The sequence below is a fragment of the Pelodiscus sinensis genome, chromosome 1, assembly GCF_049634645.1.
Source record: "Pelodiscus sinensis isolate JC-2024 chromosome 1, ASM4963464v1, whole genome shotgun sequence".
Lineage (NCBI taxonomy): Eukaryota > Metazoa > Chordata > Testudines > Trionychidae > Pelodiscus > Pelodiscus sinensis.
Genome location: NC_134711.1, coordinates 305,231,336 through 305,259,205, shown reverse-complemented (window position 1 = coordinate 305,259,205; position 27,870 = coordinate 305,231,336). Strand labels below are relative to the sequence as shown.

Genomic DNA, 27,870 nt, shown 5'->3' with positions numbered 1-27,870 from the left:
CGTGCCAGGTGCATGGTCTGCTAGCTGGGTGCTGGCAGGCTTGCACCTGGCACGGACACCGTAGCCAGCCCGTGCCCCTTTAAGGGGTCCGGGGCCGGGAGGGGGGCATAGAGTTTCCCTGGTGTTGGCCAGAGTGGCCACCAGGGAAACCTGGGGAGGGCTAGCCTCCCACTAGTTCGAATTAAGGGGCTACACACCCCTTAATTCGAACTAGTAAGTTCGAACTAGGCTTAATCCTCGTGGAATGAGGATTACCTAGTTCGAACTAAGCGCTCCGTTAGTTCGAATTAAATTCTAACTAACGGAGCGCTAGTGTAGCGCCTATGAAAGTTAGTTCGAACTAACATCCGTTAGTTCGAATTAACTTTCTAGTGTAGACATACCCTAGAAGAATTTATAAGAACTCCTTTTTACACCCTGCAGCTGAAATGATTCTAGAGAACTTCCAGCGACAATGGTGCCATGCCTCCCAGCCACTCCCCCCGCCCCCGCTAGGCTTCTGACATGCCCAGAGCGGCGATCGTGGTCCCACCTCGCAGCTGTGACTCCCAGGCTGGGAGGCGGGGCCATGATTTGCACTGGGAGCCTGTGATTTTGCAGAAGCCTGGCAGGGTCAGGGGCGGATGGGAGTCCCAGCCACTCCCCCTGCCCCTGCCAGACTTCTGCGCAATCAGAGGCTCCTAGCGCCGATCGTGGCCCCGCCTTCCAGCCGTTCCCTCCACCCCCGCCAGGCTTCTGCGCAAGCACAGGCAGGGTGGAGGAAACTTCACGCACTCCCCTCACCCCCAGGCCCTAATTGGCCTTAGGGCGGGGAGCAGCAGGGTATCCCTGGGCCGGATCCAGCCCGCGGAGGCTCTTTTGCCCACCCCTGCTGTACATACATAAGAATGGCCCTCATGGTTCAGAGCAATGGTCCATTTTAGTCCAGCATCCTGTCTTCTGACAGTGACTAATGCCAGGTGCTTCAAAGGAAAGGAAGAAAGCAAGTTATCAAGCGATGCACCCTGTTTTCCCCATTCCCAGCTTCTGACAAATAGAAGTTAGGGACACTTCAGAGCATGGTTTTTCATTCCTGCCCAGCCTAGCTAATAGCCACCGATGAACCTATTCTCCATGAACTTGCCTCGTTCTTTTTTGAACCCTGTTATAGTCTTGGTTTTTACAGCAGCCCCTGGAAACAATTTTCACAGGTTGACTGTGCATTGTGTGAGGCAATACTGTCTTTAGTTTGTTTTAAACCTGCTGCCTATTAATTTTGTTTGGTAATTGTCAAAGGGCCGACTCAACACCATGTGCTTCCAGTCGGTAGCCATGGGAATTAGTTCATCAACTCACTGGATGCCTCCCTCTAGCCGGTGTCTCCCTGTGTTCTCGCTTTTCTCTCTAGTCCAGAGCCGCGCAATTCTTCAACTACAGTGTCCTCTTCAGGACACTGCCCTCCAGGACACCAGTGCTCCTAAGCTGGGGGTATGTGTTTATCCAGTTTTGCACTCCAGGATCCTCTCCTCCCTAGGGGCAGCCAGTTCTCCACCCAGGGAACTCCCAGCTATCTCCCCTCTGGCTGCCGGGGGGCTGGGCTGGGCTGGGCTGGGCTGAGCAGAGGCTGGCCTGGCCCTTTCCCTCTGGGAGCAGGGAAGGAGAAGGGGGTATGGCACCCGGCCCTGTCTCTCTGGCAGTGATGGGGGAGACCACAGGACTCTGGCCGCAAAGGGGAAGGCCATGCAGCTCCCATGTGCCCCTTCCTCCCAGACCACTAGCAACGCTGCATATGTTCTGCGCACCCACCTTGCCCCACCCAGCCCCCGCGAGGCTGCATGGCTCCCGCATGTCCCCTCCCTTACCTGAGCCCCCATGAGGCTGTGAGGCTTCCCCGCACCCTTACCTCACACCCCCTCCCCTACCTTCCACCACCCAAGCCCCCGCAAGGCTGTGAGGCTCCCTCATTACCCCCTCCAAGCCCCTGATAGGTTGCACAGCTCCTGCACCCCCCTTTCCTGTGACTCCTGCACTCCCCCCATTCATGTGCCCGAGAGGTTGCATGGCTCCCATGCATCCCCAGCCCCTCTTCCAAGTCTCCCATGTGCCCCCTCCCCCACCCAAGCCCCCAAGGCTCTTGCGTGCTCCCTTCCCCCACCCAAATCTACCCCCCCCCCCCGGCTCCCATGTGCCTCTCCTTCCCCATCCAGGACAGCGGAGGAGCTACGCGGTTCAGTTTAAATTCTGGCAGCTCCCACCCACGTGGTGGCTGCTGGAGGTTACGCTCAGGGCCGGACGGAGGCATGGGCAAGCCGGGCAGCTGCCCAGGGTGCCAACCGATGGGGGGCGCCTGATGGCAGCTGTAAGGGGCGCGTGGCGTCCCTTACAGCTGCCATCAGGAGCCGTGCGCCCGGCTCCCGCAGTGCTGGCCCCGTGGCGCCGACTAGCAGCGCCCTGCCCCCCACAGCTGCAGGGCCCTGCACCGCCCGGTGCACGCGCCAGCAGCGCTGGCTGGGCCAGGCTGGGTAGCGCATGCACCGTGCACCCCGGGCTGTGCGCTAGCGGCTGTGACTGGCCCATGCATTCGCCAAGTGCCCCGGGGGCGGGCCCTGGGCTGCACACCAGCAGCCGTGGCTGGCGTGCGCAAGCGCCCTGCACCTGGGGGCAGCACCGTGCTCCCAGGCTAAGGGTGCCAAAAGGGCTTGGGCCGGCCCTGGTTACACTCAGGGGCCGGCGTCATGTGGGGAAAGAGTTAACCACTGGCCCGTGTGGCATGGAGCTGATAGGATCATGGAGGGCGGGACGACACAAAGTAGAGCAGCCATGCGACCTCTCTCCGGAGCACTGGGGAGGAGGGAAGCCGCATGCCCCCAGTGCCATGCAGCTCGCGGCTCCCATTGCCTCAGGCCTCGCGGGGGCAAGTTGGAGTATGGGGGAGGCTGCATGGCTTGTGGCTCCCATGGAGCATGCGGGGGAGGGGGAGCCGGGCATGCGGGATGACTTCACTCTGTTGTCCCGCAGGAAAATCCTTTTGAAAGTATAATAAGATAAGATGTCGAAATAACTGCTTGTGTGCTTGTGTTATGGGAAGGAGTAAATAACATTTCCTTATTTACTTTCTCCATACCAGCTGTGATTCAATACATCTTTATCATATCCCCTTAATCATCTTTTCTAAACTAAAAACTCCCAGTCTTATTAATCTCTCCTCATAGAGAAGCTGTTGCAAACCCTAATCATTTTTGTTGCCCTTTTCTGTACCTTTTCCACTTCCAGTATTTCCTTTTTTACTAAGTCAGAATGACCACATTTCCATAACAGTATTCAAGTGTAGGCATTCCATGGATTTATATAGAGGTGATGAGTTATCTTCTGTCTTATTATTTATCCCTTTCCTAATGATTTCCAACATTGTTAGATTTTTGACTGCTGCTGCACGTTGAGTAGATATTGTCAGATAACTATCCACAATATACAGGTCTATGTAGCACTTTAAGACTAACAAGATGGTTTATTAGATGATGAGCTTTCGTGGGCCAGACCCACTCATCATCTAATAAACCATCATCTAATAAGCTCATCATCTAATAAACCATCTTGTTAGTCTTTAAAGTGCTACATAGACCTGTATTTTGTTTCAGCTACACCAGACTAACACGGCTACATTTCTACCATTATCCACAATATAGGGATGTTAAAAATCTGTTAATTGAATAGTAGAGTAACCTCCTGAAATTTTATCGGTTAGTTGACTATTTTATAGTCCCCTGGGGCAGGGCCAGCAGTGCTGGGTGCCAGGTGGGAGCTGGTCTGCAAAGGGAGCCAGTTTAAAAAACAGATCCCCTCACAGACCGGCTGCCTGTTGCCCTGTGCTGCTGCTTCTGAGAAAGAGGCAGCAGCATGGGTCTCAGCTTCTGGACCGGTGTGAGCCAGAACTGAGCTGCCTCCCGATCTAGCTCTTAATACACTTGAAATGCAGAGCTGAAATGGGGATAGGTCCTAGACCCATGGCAAGCCAGGACTGAGCCAGGCTGCTGGCCAGCCTGTTAAAAAATTTACTAGCAGGGAGAGGGAAATGCATGTAGTCTATAGCATTAACCGATAAGCTTTTGCTTATCGGTTAATTGACTATACCAGTGGTCACCAACCTTGGAGCCTCTGACAGGTGATCTCGACTTGTTTGGCCATGAGGCTGTCAAGTGCAGCACTTCAGCTGCCCCTCCCCCCACTGCTGAGCACCTCCTGCTCTTTGCCTTCGAGCTTTTTTCTTTTCCCACCCTGTGTATTCTATCTCCAGCGAATGGATGTGGAGGGCACAGAAGGGTTTGGGATGGACAGAATTTTCTGGCTGCTTTTGAGAATGGTGCGGGGCCAGGCAGGGGTGAGCCTGCCTTTAGCCCCATTGCAACACCACACAGGAGCCACCTGTGGTAAGCAGTTTCCAGCTGGAGCCTACATCCTGAATCCCTCTCCCAGTCACGTACCCTCTCCTACACCCCATCCCCTGCCTCAGCTCAGAGTCCTTTTCACACTCCAAATCCATATGATCAATGCCTGCACCCCAACTCTCTGCCCCTGCCTGATAAAAGGGAGGAATAATGGGGGAGGGAGGGAGCTGGAGCAGGGCCTTGGAGAAGGGGAATGAAGGAGGCGGGACAAAAGTATTTGGGTTTGAGGTAGATCCTGGATTGCACTTCAATTCAAAAAGTGATCTCATCCTTTAAAAGACTGGAAACCACTGGACTATACTATTACATCCCACCACCAGAGGCATGTAGTCTAGACGTACCCTTAGAATGAGAAGGGTAGCCCTGTTCATCTGAATCTGCATAAACAACCAGAAATCCTCTGGCACCTTATAAACTAACAGATTTATTAGAGCACAAGCATTTGTAGCCCTTCTGCCGGGTAGGCCTGGCAGGAACCAGGGCTGGGTTCAATATCTTGGGGTCAATCTCACAAAGAACCGGCTCGAGCCCCCACCCAGTGATCTGGGAAATTCACGCACCCCTGGGCGCCTCTGAGAGGCAATGCTTCCCCACTCGCAAGCACTGAGTCTGAGTGTAGGAAAAGAACATTTAATGAAACAGAGGAAGAATTCATACGGCATTAGCTTGGGGAAAACACCACAAACAGAGTTCATAACCCAAACATGAGCCCCCACCCCGGCCAAGATTCGCCCGAAGTCCACCGACTCCCCAAAAGTCTCTGTCCCCACAAGTCTCTGTGCCACCCAGAGCCCCAAAGTTCACCCGCAGGGTTTCACCTCCCAACCTGGGTAGAAATGGGGGTGGGGAGATAGATAGGGGGCACCTTATACGAAAACTCCGCTACGCTTCACCAGCTGTCTCGTCCCACACCTCTGGACGCTCCGCTGGGCACCTGTCGCCACTTCTCGCCTGCTGCCGCTCCACGCCACGCCACTGGTCGCCGCTCCTCGCCTGCCGCCGCTCCATGCCACGCCGCTAATGGCCGCTCCTCGCCTGCCGCCGCGCCACGCCACTGATGGCTGCTCTTCGCCTGCCGCCGCGCCACGCCACGCCGCTAGTCGCCGCTCCTCGCCTGCTGCCACTCTACTGGTTGCAGTAGGTCTGGCTCTCAGCCAAACCAGTGATTTCAGCTTAGTGATTTCAACTCTCAGCCAAACCAGTGATTTCAGCTCTCAAATGAATCCAGCTTTCACTGGACTAGCAAACAAAAAGACTCCTCAGGGAGTCTGCTTTAGGTCTGTCCTTAAAACAAAGGGGGAAAGGTGCAGGCTGGGCCAGTCTTATAGCTCACACCTGGTAGGTGTGAAGCAGGCTGACACAAGTCCTTTAACCCTTTCCCCCAGCTCTGTCCACTCAACTCTGGAAGGGGGGAGGCTTGTTCTTCCGAGACCTCTTACCATGATGGTGGTGTCTCTCCTGCAAGCACTGGTGGCATGTTTTACAGTTCCCACATTTAGGGGTAGCATGATTAGTGACCCCCACAACAGTCCCAAATTATATACAATTCTCCACATTCCATTCCAACACTGACCCTCCATCAGCCCTGGCTGAATGGAATTTACATAGCCACACCTTGGATTCTCTCCTGAGCAGTATTTACATGTCAACAGTTAACAGTTAATTACCTTGTAGAGCTAAACAACTGTAGTGGGCACACCCACCCCTCCTTTCAGCTGGCTGACAGCAAGCAGCAGTTCAGCCCCTGCTTACACATTCATGGGCAAAAGTGGGTCTTTTAGCCACAAAAACTTGTACTCTAATAAATCTGTTAGTCTAAAAGGTGCCACAGGCCTTCTCCTTATTAGCCCATTTTCTGTAAGCATGGCTTTGGGACCTCCCTCTGCAGTCTATCAGTTTGGTTTGGGTAATTGCAATAATGTTAAAATTAAATGAGTACACTAGCAAGAAATTGTTTTATTTCACTAACTACAAATTTTCTGTTTTCATTTAAAAAAAATTTTAAACAGTCAAAAAATTGCAAAGTGCAAACGTGGAAAAGCCAAGAAAAAAGAGGGGTCGGCCAAACAGTTTTTTGCTTGGGGTGGAAAAAAACAAAGAGCCGGCCCTGACCGCCAAGGCTCTCCCCTGCGAGCGAGCTCCCAGTACTAGTCCCCCTCCTAGCCCCACACAAAATGGCGCTTCCTTCCCGCCCGCAGTCCAGAGGCGCGTTTTTATCTCCCCTCCCACAGACACTGCGTAAGTAACTAGCGCACGCAGCTAATTCCTACAGCTACCAGCCCCTGACACTACACCGGCCAATCACGGCCCGTCTTAGTTACCATTGGCCAATAGGCACGGCGATGCCACCATAGGGGCGTTCCCACCTGCAAACCTTCTCATTGGCTCGCGCCCAATCATAGCCATGAATTGATCCAGCGACTCACCTCCCAAGCGCATGCGTATTGTAAGTTATCTGTCCTAAACCCGCGAGAGGTGACTTCGCGCGTTTTCCTTAGCCACTGGCTAGCGATTGGAGCTACAGCGGATGTGACGACATGGACCCGGACCCAGTGACCGGAAGGAGCCCTTTGAAACGACGGAGGCTGGTGCGCGGCGGGCAGGTGAGGTTGGTAGCAGGGTTGCGGCGGGGCCTTTGCAGTGGCTACGGGGCAGGGAGCTCCCCGCAGATTCGCCCAGCCGTGCCCGGCTCCCTGGTGCTGTTGCGGCGGCAGGCGGGCGTGGGACGTCCCGTTTGGCTTGGCGCGGTGCCGCCGCCCTGGATCCCCTCTCCCCTTGAAAGCTTTATGCGTGTGCCCGGGGCTAGGGGCGGCCGTGCCGGGCGCCTGGCGCCCTCTGTTGAGGGGCTGCTCTGTCTGAAGCGAGAGCCGGCCCAAGCTAGGGGCTGACTGGGCGATAGGCCCGGGCGCCCGATTCTATGGGGCGCCACGCGGTGCGGCCGGGCGGGGCCGCGCATGCGCCGCGCGCCTGGGCCTGAGTTTGCAAGAATGAGCCGCGCGCGCCCGAGGCGGGCCGCGCATGCGCCGCGCGCCTGGAGCTGAGGTTGCAAGAATGGCTTGGGCCGGCTCTGTGTGAAGCCCGCTTGACGGGAAGGCAAGGCGCTAACTCCTCCACGTCCCTCCATTTGCAGAGTCTGCTTGTCCTTTGAGCCCTGATCCTGAGAGGAGACGGAGAGGTAGGTGGAGGCGGAGTCATGGGGTAAAGCTGTGTGTGGCTGCTAGTCTGTAACAAACGTTTGGGAGTGCTCCCCTCCATGCCTTCCTACCTGCCCTAACTACCTTGCACTCCTTGTCCACTAGTGACCTCAGAGTCAAAAAGGCCAATGTAGAGTGGCAGGTTTAGTGGCTTTTGTGATAAATAGGGCTGTCAAGCAATTAAAAAAAACAAATCAGAATCAGTTATACTATTAATGAGGGCATATATAAGCATGGCTATACTGGGTCAGATCAAAGGTCCATCTAGCCCAGTATCCTGACTTCTCAGAGTTTCCAATGCCAAATGCTCCAGGGAGAGTGAACAAAAACAGTCATTTGACAGGTTTTCCATACTACTTATAATTTTTATTGCCCCTTTCTGAACTCTTTCCAATGTTTGCCAATACATCTTTTTTTAGATAAGGCGACCGCATCTGCACACAGTATTCAAGATATGGGTGTACGCTGACTTATATGGGTGTACGCTGATTTATACAGAGGCAATAAAAATATTCTCAGTCCCTTTTTTTAATGATTCCTTATGTTCTGGGTTTTTTTTTTTTTTTTTTTGACTGACGCTGCATGTTGAGTGGATGTTTTCAGAGAACTATCCATAATGACTCCCAAGATCTCTCTCGAGTGCTTATAGCTAAATTTGTCCCCATCATTTTGTATGTTTAGTTTATTTTTCCAGTGTGTGTTACTTTGCATTCATCAATATTAAATTTCATTTGCCATTTTGTTGCTGAACCATCTACTTTACTTTTAATTATCTTGAGCAGTTTTGTGTCCTCTGCAAATTTAGCCACCTGTTTACTCCTTTCTCCAGATGATTTATAAATAGGTTAAATAGGATTGGTCCCAGTACTAACATATGGGGGACACCACTAGTTATCTCTGTCCATTCTGAAAACTGACCATTTATTCCTACCCTTTGTTTCCTGTCTTTTAACTAGTTATCAGTCCATGAGGACCTGCTCTCTCATCCCATGACAACTTACTTTACTTACAAGCCTTTTGTGAGGGACCATGTCAAAGGCTTTCTGGAAATAAGTACACCATATCCACTGGATCCCCCTTGTCCACATTCTTGTTGATCCCCTCAAAGAACTCTAGTCAATTAGTAAGGCATGATTTCCCTTTACAAAAATAATGTTGACTTTTCCCCCCAACAAATTACGTTCATCTACGTGTCTGACAATTCTATTCTTTCCTATAGTTTGAACTGATTTGCCCAGTTCTGACATTAAATTTACTCGTCTGAGATTGCCAGGATCGCCTCTAGAGCCCTTTTTAAATATTGGCATCAAATTAGTTATCGTCTAGTCATTAGGTACAGAAGATGATTTAAGGATAGGTTACAAACTGTTGGGTGAATTCCATCTGGTCTCACTGACTTAAGTTTATCAGTTTATTCCAAAACCACCTCTAATGACATCTCAGTCTGGGACAATTCCTCAGATTTGTCACCAGAAAGAATGGTTCAGGTTTGGAAATCTCTCTAACATCCTCAGCTGTGAAGACCAAAGCCAAGAATTAGTTTAGTTTCCTCCGTAATGACCTTATCAACTTTGAGTGCTCCTTTAGCATTTCAATCATCCAGCGGCCCGACTGGTTCTTTAGCAGGCTTCCTGATTTTCTTAAAAAATATTTGGTTGTTACTTTGAGTTTTTTTGGCTAGCTGTTCTTCATACTTTTTTGGCTTTTCTTATAATATTTTTACACTTAATTTGACAGAGTCTATGCTCCTTACTATCTTTCTCACTAGGATTTAACTTCTACTTTTTAAACAATGCCTCTTTATCTCTTGCTGCTTCTTTTACTTGGTTAAGCCACAGTGGTACTTTTTTTTTCTTACTGTGTTTTTATTTTTTGGGGTATACATTTAAGTTAGGTCTCTATTTTAGGGTCTTTGAAAAGTTTCCGTGCAGATTGCAGGGATTTTACTTTTGGCGGTGTACCTTTTAGTTTCTATTTAACCTCCTCATTTTTGTGTAGTTTTCCTTTCTGAAATTAAATGCCTCGGTGTTGGGCTGCTGTGTTGTTTTTCCCTCCACAGGGAAGTAAAATTTTATTACATTGTCACTATTTTCAAACGGACCCGTTATATTTACTACTTGGACCAGATCCCGTGCTCCACTTAGGACTAAATCAAGAACCTCTCCTTTTGAGGGTTCCAGAACCAGCTGCTCCATATTTTTGGATATTTCTACATTGTCAGACTTCAATTAGAACAGAATTCAAAGTGTACAGGGCTCATTTTGCAAATATTTGTAATCAAAATAAAATGTAAATAAATAAAAAATATTTTTCCATTTATCCTATAAGTACTGTAGTGCAGTCTCTTTATCATGAAAATTGAACTTACAAATGAAGAATTTTTTTACAAAAACTGCATTAAAAAATAAAACAAATTTAAAACTTTAGAACCTACAACTCGATTGAATCTTACTACTTATTTAGCCAATCTCTCAGATACATAATTTAGTTATGTTTGTGGGAAATAGTGCTGCTTCTTTCTCATTAACATTGTCGCATGAAAATAAGAATATGCATTTAAATAGAACTATTATAGTCAGTGCTGCAACTTACATGCCAGATGTGCTCTAGAGAATGTTTCTTTATGCTTCAGCCAACATTCCAGAGTACATGGATCCATGCTACGGATGGGGTTTACTCAGTGATCCAGAGCAGACCAATGCCTGTTCATTTTTATCATCGGAGTAAACTGCAACCAACAGAAGGCTGATTTTCTTTTTTGATCATTTGGATTCTATAGTTTCTGCATTGGAGTGTTGCTCTTAACTTCTTAAAGCCTTTTCACACCTCATCCCTTTCAGATTTTGGACAGCATTTAAGATTCTTAAACCTTAGGTCGAGTGCTATAGCTATTTTTAGAAGTCTTGCATTGGTACTTTAATTGTTTTTTGTCAAATCTGCAGTGAAAGTATTCTTAAAGCATGTGTTGGGTCATTATCCCAGATTTCTGTCTCATGTAATATATGTCAGACTGTGGATAAAACAACACAGGAGATCTAGAGTTCTCCCCCAAGAAGTTGAGGCACAAATTTAATTAAGGCATTTTTGTAAGGAGCTTCATCAATATGGAATTATGTCCTCTGAAATGGTGGCCAAAGCATGAAGGGGCATACAAATGTTTAGCATATATGGCACTTAAATACCTTGCAACATTGGCTACAGAAGTACCATGCAAATGCCTATTCTCACTTTCAGGTGACATTGTGTGGATTTGTAGGCTCGTTACATGTTGTTTTTTAGTCCAGTTTTGTAACCCCTAAAAAGCGTAAGATACATTTTTACAAAAAAGAGATTGCACTACAGTACTTGTATGTGGTGATTTGAAAAATACTGTTCTTTTTGTGATAGGTTTGGTCAGAATGGTCTCCTTGAGACAGTCACCTGATGGGTTGATCATCACAGAGCCTGTGTACCTGCCCTCTGGGGTGCCACACCACCTTGTCCTGCTGAGTCATACGGGGTCAGATCAAAGGTCCATCTAGCCCAGAAAAAGCACAGAGGTGGAGTTACAGAGCAGCTCAGCTCTGGGATGACTCAGTCACAGGGACTAGGGATGTTAAAATGCTTTTAATTAAGCAACTGAAAATTTTAGTAGTTTCACATGGGCGGCAGTCAGCTCCTCGGGAGCCAGTGCAAGTAGGGACCCAGTGTTTAAGCCAACTCCCCGTGTGTACTGAGAACCTGCATATAACCGTGAAGGTTAACTGATGAGCCTAAGCTTATTGATTAACCATGTATGCAGTTACACTTTCACATCCCTGCACAAAACCCGCATGCACAGACTCTATGGGAGTAGGACTTCCAAAAAAATCCATCGTATTCTGCATAAACGTTTTATACAGAACTAACACAAGTTTTTCATTCCCTTTATTAATGGAAGAGAGAGATGCACAACTGTTGTACTACCCCAAGTAATAATTAAAAATGATTTTTTTAAATAAAAAGTAAATTTTAAGTGGTTGCAAGTGATATCCAATCGATTGAAGTAAGTTACTAAGCTATATAAAACAAAGCACACCAGCTAAGTTTAATACTCTATGAAACTTGTTACATGCAGTTTCTTACTCTAACAGTATTTTTAATCATCTTTTTCACAAGCCAGGCAGCCTTCTAGTTTGGGCGCTCTGTTCAATCTTAGGTGTTTCTAGCAGTCACCTTGGAAGTAAGCAGGGGAGTCTTTTGTGTCTGGCAACTGCAAACTCCTCTATTATCTGGTTCCCTTCTAATAAATAGATTTTTCCCAAGGGTCAAAACCCTTAAATAGAGCTTAGAGACCAACAAAAATGTAGAGCTGGGCAGAGGCTAGTTATCAGGTCAAATCTAGCCTCTGTCCAGCTCTATTTAAGGATGAAGAACATGATACAATGTTACCTTCCCCCCCACCTCCTCTCCTCCATTCCCCTTCTGTTCTGAAATTTGGTTTGTCCTTTTCATGTGTTCATTTTTTTTAAATTTGTATTCTTTGGTATATATGGTTGTGACAATTTTCTTCCACTATTTGATCTGAGGAAGTGGGTCTGGCCCACGAAAGCTCATCACCTATTAAACCATCTTGTTAGTCTTTAAAGTGCTACATTGTCCTGTTTTTTGTTTCATGATACAATGTGTTCATCCTTAAAGCAGTGAGTTTCCGTGGGTACAACCCACTTCAGATGAATGTTGCAGTTATTTGACTGAAGGTGAAATAACCTCCATTAAGCATTATACCCTTCACAGTCGAAAGCTGATGATGATTTTGAACTGTAATAGGGATGTAAGCAACTAACGGACTAATGATGAGCGAAAGCTTATCAGATAGTTAGACACACGAGTTGACTATCAGAGGCAGCAAGGGTGGGGAAGAGGAGAGGGAGCTGGCTTAAAAGCCGGTTCCCTCCATCTCCATGGGAGGGAGGCAAGGGCACACTGGCTGTATTCCACCTTTGAAATGTACAAGAGTCTCTGCTGGGGCTCCTGTACATTTAAAAGTGGAAGTGCTGCATGGAGCTCCGGATCAGCGGAGGACTCCCAGTTGGGCCCAGGCTCTATGCAGCTTTTCAATCTTTGAAATGCACCAAGAGCCCCTACTGGGCTCTTGCTACTTTTCAAAGTGGAAGCACTCTTATTGACTAATTGAATAGTTGATGGAAAATATTGACTATTCAATAAGTTAATAAATGTAATTTCAGAATCCCTAAACTGTAATACAAAATAGCTTGATGTTAAAAGAAGAAAACTAGGATACTGAGCAAGCCTTTTGAATGGGCATGTTTTTCCTGAATTGGTTCTTGGATAAAGAAATGTCCTCAAGGCAACTTAATTGTAGTACCAGTGCTCTCAAAAAAACACAACCACCTGGTGATTGTCCTTAACAGTATTTTCTTCTAAGTGTGTGCATATTTTTTTTTATTTTAGAACAAATTGAAAGATCAATGGCTGATACTGATGAAGCCAAGACTTCAGCTTGTGATCACTTTGAAGATTCTCAAGACTTAATGTATATCCCCAAAAAGTCTAATATGCACCAACATGGAACTGCAAGGAATTTATATTCAGGCTTTTCACAGAAAGATTCTAGATGTGAAAAACCTTCACAGAAATCCTACACTGGTGGTAGGTCTTCCAAAGATTTCAACCACTTGACCGCTGTCCCGACCAATGGCTTGCTGAATGACAGTGATTCAGAGAGGTGAGTGTTTGGTTTTTTTCCCTCCCCCTCTTAAGCGACTTGTCTAAAACAGACTATGAATGCCCTACATTTCTTAAGATCCTGAAGTCAGTTGTATGAGACAGTACATAGTTGAAGGCAAGTTATTCTGCTTGCTTATGTTTAGGTCAGTGATGGGCAACTTAGGCTAGTGAGTAAGTTGCATGAGTGGGCCTCAAGATTGTTGTAACCAAGATGGCTTTCTGGGCTAGGGTAGCTTAATACATAGGGAGTCAGGGATGGTAATAGTATCTTGGCTGCTTAGGTTGGACCACAGCTCCCACCCTACATTCCACTTGTGGCACAGAGGCTCTAGGCAGTTGTAATGCATGGTCAGTTGGATACTGGCAGCATGTATCTAGTGTCCAGGGAACCCTTACACTGGGGAGAATGTCTGTGCACAAACAAATGGCACATTGCTCCAGGTTGGCATTCAGCTGCACTGCTGTCCCATCCACTCCCAACAGTGCCCTGTGCACTCTCTTTTTGTGTATAAAAGCCCCACACGTCTCCATCCATTGTGGCATGTAGGTGCCATCCAAGAACACAATTCCCTTAATGGGACACATTCTTCATGCCCGCCCCTCTCTCTACCCCTCTCCCCCCCACCTCTCCTGGGCTTTGGAACGGGACTGTGGCCAACTAATTTCACAAGTCACAAAAGCAGGCTCATATCTGCACAGACTCTTGATGCTACCTTGTCTCTGGAAACGGCTTGGTATGCTAGGGAGCAAGTAATATATGGGATCCCTGAAGCTGGCTGGAAGTGGGGAATTTGCTTTTTGCCTGTGCACCAATAGGGAAGTGCAGTTGTGGTTATTTTCCCCCTTATCTTAAGGTGGCTCACTAACATTTGAGAACCTCAGTGCTAGAGTTAGCAAACAGCTTGGCTTCCATTTCAAGTAGGCATGAATTACAGCAAGTTGGTAATGCAATTTCCAATCAGTATGAAGTGAAATGTAGTATACAGGCTTTCCAAGGAAGGATTTCTTATGTGACCCTAGCCAAGTTGGACCCGCTCTTTGTACTTAAGTTTTCCATCCGTATTACATTTTCCTGCCTCTCGGTGGCAGGGAGGCTTCATGCACATCTAGATCTTTGACATCTTTTCATATTCTTTATGAATATGAACATATGGGTGGCCATACTGGACTCAGTGGACCACACCAGATGTGTCAGAGGGAATAAGCAGAACAGGACAGTTATGAAATGATCCCTCCTGTTCAGTCCCAGCTTTCTGAATATTTGTAGTTTTTATCTACTACACTTTTGAGAATAGAACTCAGTGAATTTTTCAATAAGGAATCGTGTATCATTTGTAGCCACTTTTCTGCCGTGCTGCCTTGTGGTTTCACCTGAAATTTAGAGGCATGCTTACTGATCTCGTGCATTATGGATTTCTAATGCATGCATTAGTGAAGTAACCAAGTCCTGCTTGATTACTTTTTTAAAAAACCTGCTCACCGTGAACTCTTATCATGGTACTAGAAGTTAACTTTGACTACAATATTCTCCCAGTATTAAACAATGTGTGTGAAATTAATCAAAACATTAACTGTGCCTTCAAAAAAGTTAACCATTTACTCTTTTTTATTATTATTATTATAGTGCTCTTTCTGATTCTACGAGCAGCTTGTTCCAGCTGGAATGTAACACAACTCAAAGTGCAACAAGGCATTTGGTAAAGTCTCCAGCAAATACGCTACAAGCAGACATTTCAGTTGTCTCCTCTCTAGATCCTAGGTCTCAGAGTAAATTGGCTACATCCCCAGAGCAACCAAGTCCTGCACTCAATTTGAAAGCAAGTTTTGACTGTCATGAGAGGAGAGAGTATAAAACACAAGCACATCAAAGAGGTAAACGAAAAAAGAGGTACAAGAGCACAGGAAAGCCTGTAGGGAGACCACCACTAACTGCCACACGAGAAGAGCAGGAAAGAAGACTTCTAGACAGAGGCTTTCAATTTCCTTTTGTGGAAAGAGAATATGGAAGGAAACATCCCCCCATGAAAATGATTTTGGCATATGAGGCAAGTTGTGTGTTTTTTTGTTTTTTTTTTTTTAAATTTGGAGTGGTTTCTAGAGGAAGAACAAATTTTCAGTCTTGGCAAAGGAATATTGAAATGGCAGATGTCACAAGGATATCTATTGTGCTTTTGCACTTCTCCACTAATTTTGGTCAGAGTACAGTGATTTCACACTTTGAGTACAACCTAAGATTGCTGTCCAGTAATCTGCATATATACTGTAAATTAGTGCATATAACCCATGGGTTATATACATTTTTACAAACCCTGACCCGCGCTCTCCCGCCCTCCCCCCTTGTCTGCAGTGTATACTCGTCCGCAGGGTATACACATTTATTTTTACTCACCTGGGGGTGAGTGCGCCTGCGTGGGAACTGGGGGGGGGGGGGGGGGTGCGAGTGTGGTTCCCTTCCCGCAGGCAGGCTAAGTCTCCCCCCCCTCCCCCCCCCCCCCCCCGCTCCTAGAAGTGTCTCTCCTCTCCTCTCCTTCCTCCTCTCCTCCCTCCCCCCCCCCCCCCCCCCCGGCACAGTTTAAAATACAAGGTAAAACCAAGTCTTGTATACCCTGCAGGCTATTCACGTGCACGGGGTTTACAAGATTTTTTTTTTACTCAATCGGGGAAAACCGCGGGTTGTGTACACTAATTTACGGTAACTTATTATACTAAATGCTTGAAACTGATCCGCTATATAGCACATTTTAAAACTACAGTAATTACTCGTTTAACACTTCCGATAATCCGGTGTACCGGGAATTACTATAAAGTGGCTGTTACGGGTCTGCCCGGACCCGCACTGCGTCTGGTGGGGGGTGGGCAGCGGGGAACGGCGTGGCAAGCAGCGAACCCTCCACTGCTTTGCAGGGAGGCGTGGGAAGCCCCGCGCAGCCTCTGGCAACAGGCCGGCTGAGGAAACGGAGCCGCCGGCCTGCAAGTGGGGGCAGAGGAGAGGGGGCGAGGCATCTGGGGAGTCCGTTGCTGGCAGCTGCGCGGGGCTTCCCCCGCCTCCCTGCAGTGCGGCGGAGGGTTCGCCACTTGCCGTGCCATTCCCTGCCGACCCCCCTTCGCCGGACGCAGTACGGGTCGCAGCAGACCCATCACAGGGGCATACTCCCAACCAAATACCCTTCCCTCTCCTCTCCTTCCCTTCCCCAGAGCCAAACACCTCTTCTCCCTGCTGTAACCCAGTCCCCTTTCTCTCCCAACCTTATGCCCCAGGCCCAAGGCAGGGCTGGCTGCTAGCAAGTGCAGGCTGGAGCACACATGCGGCTCTCAGCAGTCCGGCTGAGAGAGCGGCTGACTAGAGCACTTCCAAGTTCCAGTTGATGCCAGACAACTGGATGCCGGACAGTTGTTGTTTTACTGTACAGTAGGTTGTCTAATGTTGACGTTGACGATTCAGCACCAACAGAAAATTGACTTCGACACCACCACTTGAAACACAACCTCCACCTTTCCCATTATTTTCAGTGGGAAAATTGACCCCACATAACACGTTTTCGCTTAGCATGATCATTTCTGAAACATATCTAAATGAGGAATTGCTGTATGCTGAAGGGTCTTTTTTATAGTAAATCTTAAATAAACAATATGCATATTATAACAAATCCGTTTTTCTTAGGAAGCAGCTTTACAAGGGTTTTTCCAGTATGTCAGTACGCTCAAATGTGAAGAACATCTAAAAAAGGCTTTAGAAAAAATGAGTGCTAGTGACGATTTAGAAAACGAATGTTTGGCGATGCGGAATCACAAATATGTAGATGATGAAGGACCGATTTCTCCTATTCAAGAGACAAAGTAAGATCACACTTAAATACTCTGGGAAATTAGGACATTTGCTGTCTATCTTCCTTATTTGGCATCAAAGTTTGTAGCTAGAGCAATGAGGGACATCTGCATGTTACATACTTATTTGGAAAATGTGTCCTTACACTTCCCTGCTGCAGATATATTGCATCATCCCACAGGTCAGGAATGGAGTAATTTGGCTAAGCTAGCACTTCTAAGTCAGGTAGAAAGATTGTGGCTAAGGATGTTGTAAGCGAGTAGTCGAATACCTGATAAGTAGGGGTGGAAAACTTTTTTTTTTTATTTAATCAGTGGCTGACCCCCAGGCAAGTAGATTTTGTGTGCTCCAGCCCTATGGTGGGATAGAATCATAGAACACTAGAACTAGAAGGGACCTTGAGAGGTCATAGTGCAGTCCCCTGCCCTCATGGCAGGACCAAGTGGGGGGGGAGCTGAGCCTCAGGGGCTGGATCCAGGCAAGCCAGGGGCTGCAGGTTTCCCATCTCTGTAATACTCCAGACTTACAGAGTAGTCATGTCGACGACTCCTCCCCTGCTGCTTCTGTATTGGAGGCAGCAAGCGGGGAGAGCTGGTGCTGGGAAGAGCAGGCTTGAGACAGGTTCCCCCTGTTGACTCGTCTAAGTGCAGCTTTGCCCCCATCACCCCTCGCGCTGCTGCCTCAAAGAGGAACCTTCCCTCACCTCCCCCTTCCCCTCCATGGACAAGGGCTGCTGGACCCAGCACAAACTGGGACTGAGCAAGCCTGGCTCATGCTGGGTCCGGGACCTACTTGTGCAGAGTTGTAGTTGGGGTAGCTCCCGGAGCACATTCTTCAGTTAACTAATCGTGTAGTTGATACTTTTTTTTTTATTGACCACATGATTAGTCAAATAACTGATTAAGGTCCATAAGTTGTGGCCAAACTGGGCATTCAGTTCAAGTTGTCTGCATTTCATTGTGGAGCTAGACCAAGGGTAGGGAATTTTTTTGGGTTAGGGATGATGGACCTACAGAAAAATCACTTGGGGGCTGCACACAAGTGAGAAGTGCCTCCCCCCCCCCAACCCTTATTGATGTCGCCCATGACTGAGAAGAAGACACTTGCCATGTTCTCCTCGCACACTAGGGCTTGGAGGCGGGAACAGGCTAGTAGATGGTGTTGTGTTCTCAAACCCTGGGGGGGCTGGATCCAGGCAAGCCTCAGGGGCCTGAGGTTCCCCATCCCTGAGCTTAGACAATCATCCACTGTGCATGTTTCTATCAGACTTGGTCTATGAACTTTAAACTCTGGTAACTTAGATTTTTACAGTTTAAATTTAGATTGGGAATTGCTAAAAGTAATTGTTTTGGAGAAACCTGAATAGTGGTGGCTTGGTGTGGACAGAATCCCTGTGTGAGGGGAAGCCTAGATCTAACCACAGCCTTAAAAAGGGGAGAGGGGAAGGCAAGGGCCAATGCACATGGTGAGCTGGCTTAAAAGATGGTTCTCTGTGTGCACTCCTCCTCTTCCCCCCCCCCCCACACATGTAAATCTGTAACTGTTGAAGTTTATAGCTGTTACATGTTTTACCAAAAAAACACATTTTAACATCTGTAGTCGCAAGAGAATTCCATTTAGAGAAGTGCAAAGCTGAGTAGAAAACTTTCTGCAGACTGTTCTGCACAAGTAATGAGAACCAGAGAGCATGTAACTCTGCATGTTAAATATTCTTGGATAGAAGTTACAACTATCGCTTGCACGTGTTGCTCATCTGTAGCAAACTCAATCCTCTCACCTTGTTTGGCCCATGTTTGGCTTCCTCTGTTCTCTAATACAGCTCTAACCGCTCTGTTCTCCTCAGTATGTCATTTGGCTCTTCTTCATGGTGGCTCTATCCACTTTCTCATATCCACTCTGAAGGCCTTCTCAATAGAGATGTAAGTGAGTAGTCGAGTAATCGACTGCTCCCTTCCCCCTCTCCCATCTTGCTTGCCTCGCTGTTCTTAATACATTTTAAAGGTCCAGGACTCAGGATGAGCTGGGACTGCTTAGTCCTAGCACACAGTGGGTCATGGACCTATCACTCTGCAGATTACTTCCCCTTAGTGACTAATCGTGTAGTCGATGCAATTTGTATTGACTCTACACAATTAGCCAAATACCTGCTCCTCAGTATCCTTACTTCTCAACCTGATCCTTCCTGAATATCCTAATCTTCGTAATATCATTGAAAGCTTGTTCTGTATGGCTTCTAATTGTTGTGGGAAGTTTCACTTGAAATCAGACTTTGCCAGGAGTGACATCCTTATGTAGGTGCAAGTACTAATAATACCTAGTGAAATGCAACGTATTTATGGTGGTAAAAATCAGACCACTTTGAGTCTTTGTATTTTGTTACTACATAAGTAATCCGTGTCACTTTTTATTTCAGTGATGATGACCACAACTTGGATCCCGATCAAGAAGATCTTGGTGCCAAAATAGTTGTAAGTAAGCCTTAGTTGACTTGACTCTCCTGTAGCACTCTAAAGCAGGTATACCAAATGAATAATCAATCAGAATTAAACATTTTTGGATTAAATATTTTTCCTGGAACTAGACTGTGGACTACTGTATATACCATATCTGAGCCTGCTTCATGACACAAAGAATTTTGTTGGTCTTTTATGGGGTGACAGACAATCCCTAATTGAGAAATACAGGTATGAGAATTATTAATGGGTAGGTGTTGACAGATGCAGAATGTTTCCCAAAACTACTTGCAAAATCTCGCTCCAGATCTTGTCTTTATAATTGGCTCTTACTCTGATCCATTTTTATATTTTCTATTCGCTTAGGACAACAGCTGTTTCATATTAAGCAGAAAACTTCCAAGTAAGAAAAAATCCAAGACAAAAGCGAAACCTGCAAAACTGAGCAGAGGAAATGGAGATGGAGAGGAAGAAGATTCTGCTGATGTGCCTGGGTCTGTGTAGGAAGTGCTACACAGATCAGAAAACTCTTACATCACGGAAACCCAAAAATTCTGGTTACTGCAACCCTGATTCGGACGCTACGTATCTTCATATGTGGCGGCAGGCATTTACTTCAAACAAACTGTTCAGCATTCACCTTGAACGTTCAGTTATTGCAAGTGATTGACTTACAACCAAGATGTTGTTAGAAGTATAATTGCACTGTTTTTTGGGTGAGTTACAATTTTATCTGTAGACACTGTCAAAAAGTCAATGTTTCAATAAAAACACAGTAATAAAGGAGCTGTTCTTCGTACTGAGCAAAGTAAAACCTCAAAAGCTTTCTATCTGTAGAAAAGGAAAATAAAATGTCAAATTAACGTACCTAAATTGGTTCAGAGATTAATACAGCCTTTTGTCACCCTCCCGGTAGCTTTTTAAAAAGTCTGAACAGCTTTCTGCCTCCATGGAAAACAGTAATAAAATTTGAAATGTGTTAACAAACTTAATGCAAGTGATACACAGCACGTCGCTTTCAGAAGCATTTTGTTCTTTTGTTTTTGTCCATCTTGGACAGAAACAGAACTTTGTGCTAATAATAATGGCTCTTTTGCAACCCACAACTCATAACCAATATGAGTTGTGCTACTTGTAAGAGTGAACAGTAACTGAACACATGGTTACAATATTCTCTATTCAGCATATCTGTCTTTCACTTATCTTTATGAAGTCTTAATCTTCCATGCCTCTGTCCAAATTTTAAGCTAAATGTCAATTATGGAACACAAAATGAATACAAAAACATGCTCCGTGATGATGGATCTACCAAATGTTTAAGGTGTGGAAATGTCATCTCTTAAACTGTGGAATAAATTGGGGTTCCTGAGTGTGTTTTGCACAATGTCAAAGCAGCACTGCAATCTCTCCAGTCCTCCCCGTGCAGCAGCAGTTTGCTTGCTGCTGTGTTCTTAGGGCAGAACATAAGCATTCCAATTATTTGTTCTTGGAGTCACTCAGATTCTTCCCAGAGCTTTGAAAGAGGACAGGGCTCATGCCTGCAGGTCTGCAGAAATCCTAAAACACTGAGCAGATCCATCAGGGTAGGTATGGTGGGATACTGGCAGAGGCTAGTTGTCTCAAATGGCTTTTTGTCAACAATAAAAGGGGGGGGGGAGAGACATCAACAGGTGTGTTGTAAGCAAAACTCGTGAAGTCATTCTGCCGCTCTACTCTGCACTAGTTAGGCCTCAGCTGGAGTACTGTGTCCAGTTCTGGGCGCCACATTTCAAGAAAGATGTGGAGAAATTGGAAAGGGTACAGAGAAGAGCGACAAGAATGATTAAAGGTTTAGAGAACATGACATATGAAGCCAGGCTTCAAGAACTGGGCTTGTTTAGTTTGGAAAAAAGATTAAGGGGGGACATGATAGCGGTTTTCAAATATCTAAAAGGGTGTCACAAGGAGGAAGGAGAAAATTTGTTCCTCTTGGTTTCTGAGGACAGGACAAGGAGTAATGGGCTTAAAGTGCAGCAGGGGAGGTTTAGATTGGACATTAGGAAAAAATTCCTAACTGTCAGGGTGATCAAATATTGGAATAAATTGCCAAGGGAGGTGGTGGAATCATCCTCGCCGGAGATATTTAAGAACAGGTTAGATAGACATCTGTCAGGGATGGTGTAGATGGAGCTTGGTCCTGCCTTGAGGGCGGGGGGCTGGACTCGATGACCTCTTGAGGTCCCTTCCAGTCCTATTATTCTATGATTCTATGAACCACATGAGCAAGCCATTAAGAACAAAAATAAATCAGTTCTGTCCCGTAGGTTTTTCCTCTTCCTTTGGCGCTCAAAATAGCACAACTTGTGGCTTGCTTTTTAACTACTGAATTGAAGTATCTGTAAAATGAAACTGCAAGACCGATTGTAGTATCAAGCTTGCGTCAAGAGTGATCTGAGAACTGCTTAACTTCTTTTTAGGCATGAACTTGGCATACCCCTCCCTCAGCATTGTTTGAAAAATGACCCACTGGATCTGGCAATGGAGTTGTTGTTGGGTAAGGTTTTGCAGTTGCTTTTTATTGTACTTGAGCCACCTGATTTCACATTGCAGTTCACATGATGAATTTATCTGTTCAACTGCTGGATGATTCACAAATGAACTAAATTCTAATTCTGAAGAGAACTGTTTAAAAACAGCTTATTTACAACACTGCTATTGGTTAGAGAAATATTACTCTTTAATACAGAAAACCTGAGACTTCATTTGATTTTTACCTCTGCATTTTAGTTCAATTCGAATAGTTTTGGAGAGAAGGAAACATCTTGAGTTACTGCTGCTTCAAGAGGGTAAGTCGTTCCTTTCTTTGTATTCCTTTTTCCTAATAGTCTTTTAATAAATTGAAACCATAGCTGAATTGCTGTTCAAAAAGATACAAATGGCATGTATTGCAATCTTGTTCTCTTTTTATTTGGTGGGAGGAAGTTGAGTAACTGAAGTAGACTGAAAGCTTCAGAGAAATGACTTATTGAAATTCATCGGTCTGAGATGGGACTTGCCCTTGGAATTCATGAGCACAGTAGGGTTGTTAAAAAGCAGATAATCCTGTAACAGCTGAAAATTGCAGGGCAGCAGCTGGCTTAGGCTGTTGTATCTATCTGAGCTAGCAGGGTGGGCATCTGTGTGTAACCATTAATAGATACCCAAGCTTATTGGTTAATCGGTTAACCACTGCAATGGTTATACTTGTACATCCCTAGTGATAGTTGCATGAAGCTACAATATCTTGGTATCTGGAATTTGTTCTCATGCTGCTGTGCTTGTCCAACTTGATGTTTGACTTTGCTAAAAATTTACTTGGTAAACTTAGTATTCTGAAATCTTTGTCTTCTCCTGCTCATCTCAGACTAATAGCTTACCTGTCAATAACTATATCTAACAGTACAGAGTTAAGGAAATCCCCTATGACCGTGGTCACCAACAGGTAGATCGCGATCTACTGGTCGATCGCGAGGCCTCGACCAGTCGCTCGCGAGGCGTCCTGTCTGCCCTGCCCCCATTTTCCTCCCACCCCCGAGAAGCCCTACTACCTACCTCAAGTGAAAATGGAGATAGTGTCGGCTTCCCGGGGATGGACAGAAGTCCCGCAGTTTAGCGACACTTCCAGCGATTCCAGAAGTGCGGTAGCTGCTCTGCCGGTGTACTGCGGAAGGGAGCATTGGCTCCCTGCACCGCACAGGAGGGGTGAGTCTGCCCCATGGGAGGCGTGCAGGGGGTTTCCCAGCACGCGTGCGCGGGGGGGGGGGGGGGAGGGTGGCACCGGGACAAGCGCGTGCGGGGCTTCTCCGCACAGGGAGGGGTCGGCCCTCTGGGCAGGTGTGTACGCGGGGCTTCCCTGCATGGTGGGGTGGGGCATTTGGTGCTGGGGCAGGCATGTGCACGCGGGGTTTCCCCACGTGGGGGGGCGGGGTGTCGGCCCCTTGGGCAGGCGCGAGCGGAGCTTCCCTGTGCCACATGGGGTCGGCCCTGGGACAGGCATGCACTGTTTTCCCGGGGGAGGGGGGAGGAATCCTGGGAGGAGGGAGATGTAGGGGACTCTCTGCCTCCACTGGCCCCCCACTCCCCAGCCCCCCACTCTCCAGCCAGAGAATGCTGTCCCCAGCCACAGAATGCTGTCCTCACTCCCGTCCCCACTGGCACTCTGTCCCCTGCTGCAGAACCCTGTCCTGTGCCCTCACAGCACCCTGTTCGCTCTCCCCTGCCCACAGCTGCAGACATTTGGCCTGTCTAGATGGGATCAAATGTCAGAAAAACCTTTTTTTGGAAGCCCCCTTATTCCTCGTGGAAGGAGGAATACAGGGGCTATAGAAAGAGCATGTTTGCTCTTCCTCTAAAAAAAGCAAAAGAACAAATGTGTCCCTGGATGCAGAAGAGTTTTTCCGGATATCTCTGGAGTCCTGAAAAAACTCCTGTAGACAGATGGAGGGTTGGGGGTACTAAGCAAGCCATAGGTTTGTGGCTTTATGGGTGTGGGAATTTGGGTTAGGGTATGTGAGGGGCTCAAGGCAGGGGGTTCCAGTGTATGATAGGCTTAGATCTAGAGTGGGGGAGAGGGCGTGCAGGAGTGTTCTGAGTCAGTGGTCACTGACCCACAGAAAAGTCAGTTGAGGGCCACACAAGTGAGATGAATAGCTTTTTCTGAAATAACTTTGCAGTGTAGACACAGCCTGTGACCAAGGGATTTGAATTACATCTGCATCAAAAAAACTGCAGTGAGACTGACTAGAATGAGGGTGGGAAATAATTTTTGGGCCTGGCTGGCCTGGAATGGGTGGTGCCTAATTTGGAAGGGGCGGGGCCAGAATACTTTGGGGGAGCGACAGGGCCTCTGTGGGTTGGATCCGGTCATTTTGCCCAACCCTGGACTAGATGAATTCAGACCACGAATTGTTGTGAACTTATTATCGATGTAGAAGGATGTCTTCATCACAAGTCCCACTTAAGTCAAGGAGTTTTGAAGTGGGTGGCTGAATTTTTTGTCAGCTTGTAAGTCACAGCTGTCAGTAGTGTTTGCAGTCAAAATGTTGTGTGGTGGAGGAGCTTGGTGCTGTAGTGAGGATGGATGATAGGGAAGAAGAAGTTGTGGGATGCATGGCACCCCAATGTGGTCGCCCCTAATGGTGCTTGTCAGGTTCTACAGCAACCTAAGGCTGTGTCTAGACTACATGGCTCCATCGACAGAGCCATGTAGATGAGGGTTGTAGGCAAAAGGAAATGAAGGGGTGATTTAAATAATCACCGCTATATTTAAATTTACATGGCTGCCGCGCTGAGCCGACAAACAGCTGATCAGCTGTTTGTTGGCTCAGCGCGGCAGCCATGTAAATTTAAATGAAGCGGCGATTATTTAAATCGCCCCTTCATTTCCCTTTGCCCAATAAACAAATCTACATGGCTCGGTTGACGGAGCCATGTAGTGTAGACGTACCCTAAATGAATACTAATTCCTACCAAACCACATCTTCCTGTCCTAAAAACACCTCGGAAATTTAATACAAAAAACTTGACAGAGTGGTGGTATGTCACCCCTTGCAGAATGGTGAGTTGATTTAAAACTTCTGAAAATCAGGAAATAAAATGGTTTCTCATTTCCTCGCATCCTTCATTCTGTTTTTTTCAGCAATCCCCCAGTTGTGCCATGAATATTCATAACTGCATTCTCTTCTCCTCCTCTCCCTCCCCCAGGTCTTGAATTTTGCTTAACTCCTTGTTCTGCATTGGGACTATATGCCACCGAGCAATTCTAACTTTGCACTAATGTAGTCTCTCGATACAACTGAAATGCAGACTTTTAGCTGAAATAAATACTGCCAAATGTATAACCAATTAATTACAATCAGCTGTATTTGAACAGTGTATACATAATCCTACTTTCAACAAAAGTGAGACATCCCAAGGAGTATTGTTTTGTAGTTTGTGTTGCCAGCACATGTCTGGTTTTTGTTTTTTGTTGTGGACAAAAACTTGGAGTAAGTGCTAAGAATAAACCCTTCTCTTGCAACCCACAGCTCATCAATATGTGAGCTGTGCTACTTCTGAGAAGAGACAATCTTTGAATATGCTTTACAGTAGAACAGAATTTCTATGAACTGGATAACTCTGCCTGCATCAAGTTCTGTCTAAATATCTAACAAAGGTTTAACTTGTTTTATTGGGAAGCTGGTGAAATACTATTGACGTTAAATATGGAAGTGACAACGCTTTTTGTAAGTCATAGCTGAAAAATGTATGAGCTCTGTATCAGTTTTTTTATAAAGATTTCATTTGATATTCTGATTGCAGAGAACCTGACCTGGGTGCTGTCACTGAAAGGAAGATGATCTTCATACTGAGGGTATGTACTGAGGAAACGTGCGTGTCTTGTACTCAGGAAGGAAACTAAAGAAAATAGCTATATCAAGGGAGGGTAGGTCCGTTAAGGATCATGCTCAAGCCCTTACTTAACTGGACTTAAAGCTGCATTTTAGTTGAAGCAGAATTAAATCCTTATTTTGAAAGGATGCAGTGTCTTACTACAGTCTCTGAGAGAGGGTGGTTTCACTCAAGTAGGTGTCAGCTAATTGTCCCACATTCCACGTGCAATGCATTTCTGCAAACTAGGGTTCTTTCCACTGATGCTAATTTGTATACCATGCCCTACAATGCCTTCTCACAGCCAAGGAGAAAACTGAGGGCTGTGGAGTTGACCAAATATTTTGCCAACTTCAAAATTAGTTTGTCCCCCAATTTGTTTTTAAATGCTAGAATCATTCAACGTATTATGTTACTTCCATTTTTATCAAGGTACTTGCAGTTAATCTTAAATTTTTTTTCTGACCTGGAGTAACTTTAGGCCTGACTAGTTAATAAAAACTGGTTTTGGGTTGAAGCTTCTTATTGAAAACCTTCTTTCTACATCTGTATAGATACATTGAACTAGCTCCCTCTTCATGTACAACCAGCACAAACAATTTCCAAGATGGCAGACTTTCTGCAGAGGTGCAAAGAGTACACAGGCCTTTTTTCTTGTGCAAAGACAGTCTTGTGAAGCTTGGGGAATCAGGCCGGCGGAAGAGTGAAGACTAATTTAGTTGGATAGTTTGATTTTTTTTTTTTCACTGACTACCTTGTATAAAAGGGAGAAGAATCTTGGCTTGTTGGGTGAAACTGCCTCGTTTACACACTAAGAATAGGCACAATTATTTGTTTGTGTCTGAATTGAGCAACGTGGCTACAGAAGTAACAGGTTATGCTTCCATCTCTGTAAAATGAACTACAGTGGTGACAATGAGACCTGTAACAATTTCCTTAAGTTCTTCATCTAACAGAGTAAATTCAAGTAGAGGTCCTGGAAAGCAGTCTGCTAAGTTTAGCCATGTAAATTCTGTAAGAAATTCAGGTACAGGTTAATATCTAATAAATATGGTGCAGCATGTGTATTCTCAAATTCAAGAACTGCAGCTTGGAACTAATGTAAATGGGTAATTGCGAACCACATCCTCCTACTTAATGCAAATTGAGTAATAAGATTACAACCCCTGGCCTCTCTAATTTAAATTCACCACTTAGTTGACATTTGAGTAACAAATGAATTTTCTCATTTTCAGGGAGTCAAAATAACTGGAACATTGGGTCACAAACCATGCTTTTGTGTCTAGGTAAGAAGTGCTGATGTGACTCCTCAAATGAATGGTTAGTACCCTAAAGTGCCACACTACTTTATTAAAAGATAGCTGCAGTGGCACAGGAGCCAAGCAAACAGAGCTGTAAACAGGGGAGTTTGAGTGGGAGTTTTGTTGGAGGGGCAGTGTGCTGGGAGAGAAGCTGAGCCCTGATTAGGGGGCGGAGCTTCTCTGATTAGGGGTCCTATAAAGGTAGCCTTCTAGTCAGGCAGTAGCACAGATAGCTGTAGCGGCACAGAAGCCAAGAAAACAGAGCTTTAAACAGGGGAGTTTGAGTGGGAGTTTGCAAAGGGAGTTTGGATTGTGGGACTTGTTTGGAGTTTGTTTTTGCTGTGGAGAGGGTGTTTTGGTTTGTTTTTGTGTTCACCGGACTAATAGGATTTTGGTGAGAAAGTAGATAAAACACAGAGGCATTAGTGGCCATGGCCCAAGTAGTAGAGAACACAAGGAGGATGATTGGATGTGGTAGCTGCAGTATGTACATGATTCTGGAGGGGGTACCTGAAAGGAGTTTTGTTTGCATGAAGTGCCGCCTGATAGAGCTGATGGAAGAAAAGATCCAAGGAC

General features: G+C 46.2%; 2 protein-coding genes and 4 non-coding genes across 55 annotated transcripts in view; 5 read left to right on the top strand and 1 right to left on the bottom strand.

Annotated features, from left to right (window-relative positions):
- C1H11orf54 (chromosome 1 C11orf54 homolog) overlaps positions 1-6,990 on the bottom strand; it is a 34,056-nt gene extending 27,066 nt beyond the window's left edge. Inside the window, exon 1 of the mRNA XM_006134395.4 lies at positions 6,851-6,990. The gene's annotated coding sequence lies outside the window, so the exon portion shown is untranslated. The remainder of the gene's footprint in view (positions 1-6,850) is intronic.
- TAF1D (TATA-box binding protein associated factor, RNA polymerase I subunit D) overlaps positions 6,894-27,870 on the top strand; it is a 42,941-nt gene continuing 21,964 nt past the window's right edge. For 42 of the 50 annotated variants that reach the window (XM_075919354.1, XM_075919352.1, XM_075919344.1 and 39 more), the window contains exons 1-11: positions 6,905-7,027; positions 7,555-7,599; positions 13,052-13,325; positions 14,952-15,372; positions 16,989-17,164; positions 19,567-19,621; positions 19,973-20,322; positions 22,063-22,139; positions 22,373-22,431; positions 25,925-25,976; positions 27,229-27,279. In XM_075919354.1, coding sequence (XP_075775469.1) covers positions 13,069-13,325; positions 14,952-15,372; positions 16,989-17,164; positions 19,567-19,621; positions 19,973-20,110 — 1,047 coding nt within the window. In that variant the 5' untranslated portion in view covers positions 6,905-7,027; positions 7,555-7,599; positions 13,052-13,068 and the 3' untranslated portion in view covers positions 20,111-20,322; positions 22,063-22,139; positions 22,373-22,431; positions 25,925-25,976; positions 27,229-27,279. Of the gene's footprint in view, positions 7,028-7,554; positions 7,600-13,051; positions 13,326-14,951; positions 15,377-16,988; positions 17,165-19,566; positions 19,622-19,972; positions 20,323-22,062; positions 22,140-22,372; positions 22,432-25,924; positions 25,977-27,228; positions 27,314-27,870 lie in introns of all 50 variants that reach the window. The other 8 variants (XM_075919341.1, XM_075919318.1, XM_075919355.1 and 5 more) reach the window with 6 other exon arrangements.
- On the top strand, positions 20,630-20,755 carry LOC112547647 (small nucleolar RNA SNORA40). Its single transcript, XR_003091423.1, has one exon. It is a non-coding gene; the product is annotated as a small nucleolar RNA SNORA40 (small nucleolar RNA).
- LOC142826620 (small nucleolar RNA SNORD5) lies at positions 22,195-22,266 on the top strand. The gene has a single exon (XR_012900854.1). It is a non-coding gene; the product is annotated as a small nucleolar RNA SNORD5 (small nucleolar RNA).
- On the top strand, positions 25,567-25,692 carry LOC112547646 (small nucleolar RNA SNORA40). Its single transcript, XR_003091422.2, has one exon. It is a non-coding gene; the product is annotated as a small nucleolar RNA SNORA40 (small nucleolar RNA).
- LOC112547645 (small nucleolar RNA SNORA1) lies at positions 26,790-26,926 on the top strand. The gene has a single exon (XR_003091421.1). It is a non-coding gene; the product is annotated as a small nucleolar RNA SNORA1 (small nucleolar RNA).